Source organism: Lactuca virosa, chromosome 4 (genome assembly GCF_052849685.1).
Source record: "Lactuca virosa cultivar CGN04683 chromosome 4, Lactuca_virosa_CGN04683_v6, whole genome shotgun sequence".
Lineage (NCBI taxonomy): Eukaryota > Viridiplantae > Streptophyta > Magnoliopsida > Asterales > Asteraceae > Lactuca > Lactuca virosa.
The window spans coordinates 390,095,588-390,102,466 of record NC_136429.1 but is presented as its reverse complement, the minus strand read 5'-3'; the positions used below and the strand labels follow the sequence as shown (position 1 = coordinate 390,102,466).

Genomic DNA, 6,879 nt, shown 5'->3' with positions numbered 1-6,879 from the left:
GAGACGAAAAATGCACGAATGCACTATTAGGACAATTCCTAGCGATGTGACCGGCAGTACCACAGTTAAAACAAATCAGCTTATTATTATTGTAACTGGTACTGCCTTTGTCTGATTTGCTTTCTTTACTGACACTCATACTTTTTCCACAAGAACATGTGCAAGAATCAGATTGTGTGATAGGTGGGGGTGAATCCGGTTGTGTGATTGGTGAAGTGGATGTGCTTGAAACAGGAACATCAAATTCAGGAACATCAGAATTATCAAACAAATCATCAAATATGTCAAAAAAAATTTAAATCAACATAATCCGATGTAGAAGTATCACAAGAAGTATCATTGATTTTAACATCAGAAACAAAATAGTCATTTTTTGAAACCAAAACATCAGGTTTAGAAACATTTTTATTATCAGAAACACATCCTTCTGCTTCTTGCTTTGAGTGACTTAAGGATTGATCTGCATGGGAAATAGAAACATTAGTATTTTCAACATTAATACTACCTCCTGACACTAATCCATATTTCAGAAATGGCTCTCTGTCTATTTCCTCTTTTGTCAAGGGGTTATTAGTATAGGTATGATTAAAAGGAGGAGGCACTTTATCATACCCTAAACCCTTTGTCTGATTATTTTTGAATTGCAAATTATTTTCTATCATGAATGCAACTACTTCACTTGACACATTAAATTTTCTAAAAGTAAAATCTGCATTTTCAAATTTGTTTTTCCATGTGTCAAGCTCAGCAGTTACCTCAGCAAGTTGTTCAGTCACATATCTATAATGTGCACTCTTATTGCTATACTCTTCCTGAAGTTTTCTAAAGTCTTTGGTTTTTGCTTCTAATTCAGCCTTTAGGGGTTTCTGTCCTTTCCTAAGTGATACCTTTCATATCTCAAGTCCTCGTTCTCTCTACGTAATAATTCTATATGCTCATGAAGATTTTTAACTTTATCAATACATGTTTGAGAACAATAAGACTGACTTACCTCATTATTTTCAGGATCTGTAGTAGAAGATACCATGAAAGCAAACTGCAACTCCATCATCTCTTCTTCAGAATCAACTTCAGCTTCTTCCACAGGAGTATCATTGATTTGAGCCAAGTGAGCATTTTCAGGTCCTGAAATATTCAGTGCCTGAGTCTAGTCCTCCCAGTCAAAGGACTGAGCAACCACTGCTAGATTAGCAGTCTCACTGATGACAGCAGCATTTCTGCGACCATTTCCCACTGGAACCATTGTTCGATCACTACTTACTCTTCTTTCTGGTTTGGGACACTCACGAGCAAAATGAACCGGCTCGTGACAGTTGTAGCAACGCAACTTTCCCTTTTTAAACCCTACTTTCTTATCCGCATTCATTCCCCAATTATTCTTTCCTCTCTTCTTAGCAAATTGCTTTGCTCTGAACACTGCCATAGCTATCAGCCAAGTAATGTCCATTTCTTCCACATCCTCTGGATGAATTTGATCCAGGTCAGCAAATGAGAGTTGAGGTGGAAGCTCTCCAGCTACAAAAGCATTGTAGCAATTGACAAGTCGAGTGGCAAGAGCTAAGTTTTCATCGTTTTCTTTGGAATGGGGAGCAGGAACCATAACTGGTACATTTGAGGAAGAAACAACTTGAGGGACAACGAAAGACTGACTTTGTTGATGAGAAACAGATGCTAAGGCAACAAATGGTGCAACGGATAGAGTAATAAATGATTGATTTTGAGGTTGTTGAACAGCAAAAGCTTGACTTGTAGAGGAGGTAAAGGATGAAAAGGCGTTGTTCGAGGAAATCCCAAGATTTGCAGTCGAGTAGGAATTCACATGATTAATCTCTTGTTGCTTGTCATCAAGATCACAGGCTTTGATGATTGCCATTGTTTCAGCAAGACTAAGACGATTGAGATCTTTTGTCTTCTTGATAGCAGCTACATTCATATCTCACGACTTAGGAAGTGAATTCAGCAACTTTTTGTTTATCTCAGACTTAGTCAAGTAAATCCCAACTGTGCTCATCTCAGTAGTGAGAGCAGTAAATCGCTGCAACTGAGCTTCTAGGGTTTCTCCAACGATATAATTGAACATGTTGAATTTTTGTCTTAACATATCTTGACGGCTTTCCTTCATATCTTCATTTCCCTCGTAGACCTCAATCAAAGCTTCCCTCATTGCTTTGGTTGAAGTATATTCTCTGAAGCCTTGAGCAATATCTGGTGATAAAGCCATAGTCAAAGTAGCCAGTGCTCTTTCTTGTTCTTCAACCTTTTCGAAATCCTCATCAGTGTAATCAGCGTATAACTTGTCAATTACTTGTCTAGTTGGAAGATTTGTAGATTTTCGTGACTGGTCCTTTGCGAATGCTTCTCCAAACCTTGAAATCTTTCATTTTGATGTATTTCTCGATTCTGTATTTCCATTCTGGGAACCCTTCTGCAGATAACAATTGGGGAATACGAGTGGTTGTTCCCATGATGGAATCCAATTCATGATGAAGTACTTGACCTTCAGAATCCATTTTTTTAATTTTTTTTAATTGAAGATAACTTGAAAACTAAACTAAAATGCCAAAAAAATTAGTTTGCGGTTACACGATTACGGTCAACGTTTACGGTCAACGGTTGAGTTTACGGTTAAGGAGAGTTTACGGTTGAGGAGAGTTTACGGTTGAAGGGAGTTTACGGTTGAGGGGAGTTTATGGTCTAGGAGAGTTTACGGTTAAGGGAGATTGCTTGTTTACGGTCAATGAAGATTGCCTGTTTACGGTCGTGAATGGGAGTTTACGGCCGTAAACACTTGACTGTAAATGCCCAAACTTGATGAAAATGCGAATTGTAAGCAGATCTGGTCCCCTAATGTCACGAAAACACCAAATCCAGTCTCGAACAACGATGAAACTGAGCTCCTTTGACCGAAAACGTGATTGAAAGATGATTTGACACCGGACTTGCTCTGATACCAATTTTAAGGTCCTAGAAACAGGATCTTAACCAGTGATCAAGCAATCTAACAATCAAATAAGATGAGAACTGAGTAGAAGAAGAATGAATCAAAGCTTGCACACGTTTGTATTCAGAAAACGTCTGGTACAACTCTGACAATGACCATAAACTCTTTGGATCATCAATAACCACTAACAGACACAGACTGATCCTATATATAGGGGAATAGACATGACCGCAAACTGGACTTGGCCATAAACAGGTTTACGGCCGCAAACTTGTTTACAGCCGTAAACACACTCTTGGCCGTAAACACATCAAAACACTTCTATTACAAGACACAAAGTACAAATGACCTATACATCCAAAAGCCTAGCCCAAACCACAACTTGGACCCTTCATTTTATCAACTTATTATACACATGTATAATAAGTTGATGAAACAAAGAAATGCATTGATTTACTAAACCTATAGAAATATGGTATTTAAAAACAACGTTTAAGGGATGAAAATGAAAAAACAGTGTTTTTCTGTGCGTAATCCGTGGAAAAATCACCCACGCTTTACCCACAGACCAGAAGTGTTTCCCCATTTTTCAAAATCTATGGGTAAGCTGTGGGTGATGGCGATATTGTTCCCACGGATTTTCCACAAATTTCTTTTTGTGGGCAATCTGTGTGTAATCCGTGATAATACTTTGTAAATTAGGCTTTTTTTAGTCATGGGAAATCTGTGGCAAATGTGTGGGTAATTACCCACGGATTTTGTCCGTGGGTAATTTTCGTGGGTGAAGGTCTATTGTGTAGTAGTGAATGTCTTTTCTCAGTTTCCTTCTGAACGCAGTGTTATTGTCAATGATGATGTCGATGCTGGGACCACCATTTCTCCTTAGATCACACCCAAGATCCCTCACATGTTCTTTTGTCTGCAACATGAGATCATATATATCGCTGAAAATATCCAAGAAAATAACAGATCGATCAAGTAACTCATCCGTCCATCTCATGTTCTGATTGCTGGAATCTAACGAAGTTTTTGAAGGACATGTTTTGACAAGGTCATCCAAACATTCATACAACTCCGTCAGTTGAAACACACCGCTGCAAATGATTTCGGCAGATGGATTCGATAACGATGATGTGGACTCCCATGTTTTAACTTTATTCAGCACTTTGTCGATTCTGTAGGTGCATGGATGTGATCTGAATGGCAAAGTAATGGATCGGAAATCTTTCTTGGATGATGGTTTTGGAGAAAACCCCATTTGATTGTTTGGTAGTAATCTTTTTGAAGAGGGGAAATACAATTTTTAGTGATACCAACTACCAGCCTTACTCTTTGGAATTTATACAAAGTTAAAAGCCCCATAATGATGGAATGAAAGCACTCCGCATATCATGCACTTGAATGGAAAATAATTTAGGTGCATCAAAATGTGGGACAACAGACGTGGAGCCATTGCTATCTCTCGGTTTTCACTTCCTTGCAATATCTCGGTGATACATGGCAACCCACTATTTCTTTGATTTGAATCAGAACCAGGTGGATGATGCCTGTGAGATGAGACAGTTTAATGCATCTTGGGAAAATGCGAAATATGGATATCCATGTGAGAGCTAATTAAGATTGGATGAAACACTTTTCTAATCTCGAACAAAAAGAAACAAGAACGTTGAACGTGATTGTTTTCTATGAGAAAAACTAACGAGCATGGAGTGGAAAGTATGGGTATCTATCAACTTTGCATATTCTAGAGTATACTCACCATATTTTCCGGAAGGGGTTATGTGGAGGGATGATGAGAATCCACGAGGTGGTTTTCCAGCTATGGTTTTGTTCCTATGCACTTATATATCTGTAGCATTACTCAGATCTCATACTCACGTGCCTTTGTTAGTTTATGGCATGTGCTGTTTTAGAACTCCTTAAGACTAAAGGCTAAAGGGAGTGGTAATACATTAGATTTTTTTATGCCGCATCATTTTTTTTGAAGACACTTGTGAGGAATATACATGTTACAGAGATCAATTTACAACGAGCTACATAAATTAGGCATTCTGCTTCATTGATTGTTCCTGTCCAAACTATAGCAATAATTATTTTACTTTTACAAAATGTTAATTTTCAACAAAATAGTTGTTAGAAGTGCAAATATATATTTTAACTAAAATGATAAAATGCACCATTCAAACGACCACATCAATCGCTCTCAAGCTAACATAAAAGGTCAATCATGAATTATTAGCGATATTTTGACCTTGCTACCGTCTAACTTTATCTCCCCTCGCTATAAGATTTTTGTTTACATTCACTATAAGAGAAGTCCTTATTTATGCTAGGTCCAACTTTTGGTCGTTAACAATATCATGTACTTACAATATATTAAGTTGTGACTACAAATTTAGTGACCGAATATCTAATGGTCATTACATGACACACTGTCACATCTAGCATTTAGGCTAGGACATTCTGGACTCATGTAAACATCCTCTACTGTGATACTTGTAACCCTAATTTGATACTATAACCTATGCTCATTCAATGACAACAAACATAATCAACATTCTTCAGTAAAGCTCAAAATCTTATACAATACATCTCTTATAGTCAATTGTGTGTTGAAAAACCCTAAATGTAACACCCACAAAAATTGAGCCAAATTAAAACATTTTAATTCATTCAAAAACCATTAAGTTCATACATCATGTTTTCAAAATAGTTTAAACATCAGAGTATCCCCCAGGACCATATCACATAAATCATAAAACATGAGGAGCGGTACGATCACGCCTTCACCTTGCCACGATCTCCTGAAGTACCTGAAACAATACACTAAACTGTAAGCCCGAAAGCTTAGTGAGTTACCCCCAAAATACCAACCACACATAAACATACTCATAACATATCACAAATAGAACAGCCATGCACATCGGGTCTACTGTGTGACTGGTCCGCCCGCACCGGGCCTTCAGTCCACCTGGTCCACCCTCCGAGTCCAGCCATGTACATCGAGTCTATAGTTTGATTGGTCCGCCCGCACCGGGCCTTCAATCCACCTGGTCCACTCTCTGAGTCTACAGTATGACTGGTCCGCCCACACTGGGCCTTCAGTCGGCCTGGTCCACTCTCCGAGGCTCGGCATGTCTGGTCCGACCTCTTGGGGCCTTCAGCCTATCCGGACTGCTCGCTGGGCCTTCGGAATATCTGGTCCGCCCTGGGTATGTTGGCCTACAGCACAAAGCAGGACCCGCCTCAACCCAACCCCCGTCAAACAACCATGTGCACATAAAACAATTCATCACAGAAGAAATCCTTAACCAGACTATCAGTCTAACAGATCACATAGCATATCAACATCCTAACCAGGATTCCGACCTAACCGGTCACTAGCATAGCATTACCCTATATACCGGGTACCGACCTTAACCAGGTCACTAACATAACACCATCCTAAATACCAGGATGCAGATCTAGCAAAGCAATAACATAACAACAATACCCGGATTTCCATCCGATAAAGGGCCGGCCTTGGTGCCGTAGACCCTGTCGATATAGTGAGGATAACTCACCTGAAATGAAGAACCGAACCACGGAAGCACACACCCGAAGCACTGCTCCAAACTCCAACACCTATTGCCAACAATGGAACATTGACATAAATAACCAATTACCATAACACCCTTGAAGGACAAAGTCAAAGTCCAGGCCAAAGTCAAACTTCCTGACTGACCCTACTCGCCGAGTCAACCTGTTGACTCGCCGAGTCAACCTGTTGACTCGTCGAGTCCTTATACTCTGAAAACTCTTAGAACACGACTTCAACTTGCCGAGTCACCCCAACACTCGTCGAGTCCAACGATATCTGAGTCCCATCCTGTCCAACTCACTGAGTCACCCCTCGACTCACTGATCTGCCTCTTAACCAGAAGAGGTTAGGTTCTGCG

The 6,879-nt window shown here is 39.6% G+C and overlaps 1 protein-coding gene across 1 annotated transcript; it reads right to left on the bottom strand.

The window, feature by feature from the left end:
• Positions 1–3,487: 3,487 nt before the first annotated feature.
• Positions 3,488–4,199, bottom strand: LOC145106400 (uncharacterized). Its single transcript, XM_079043392.1, has 2 exons — positions 3,691–4,199; positions 3,488–3,608 (listed from the first exon to the last, which is right to left on the bottom strand). Exons 1-2 carry the CDS (start codon positions 4,197–4,199, stop codon positions 3,488–3,490), a joined length of 630 nt encoding a protein of 209 aa, XP_078899518.1.
• Between the last annotated feature and the right edge of the window lie 2,680 nt (positions 4,200–6,879).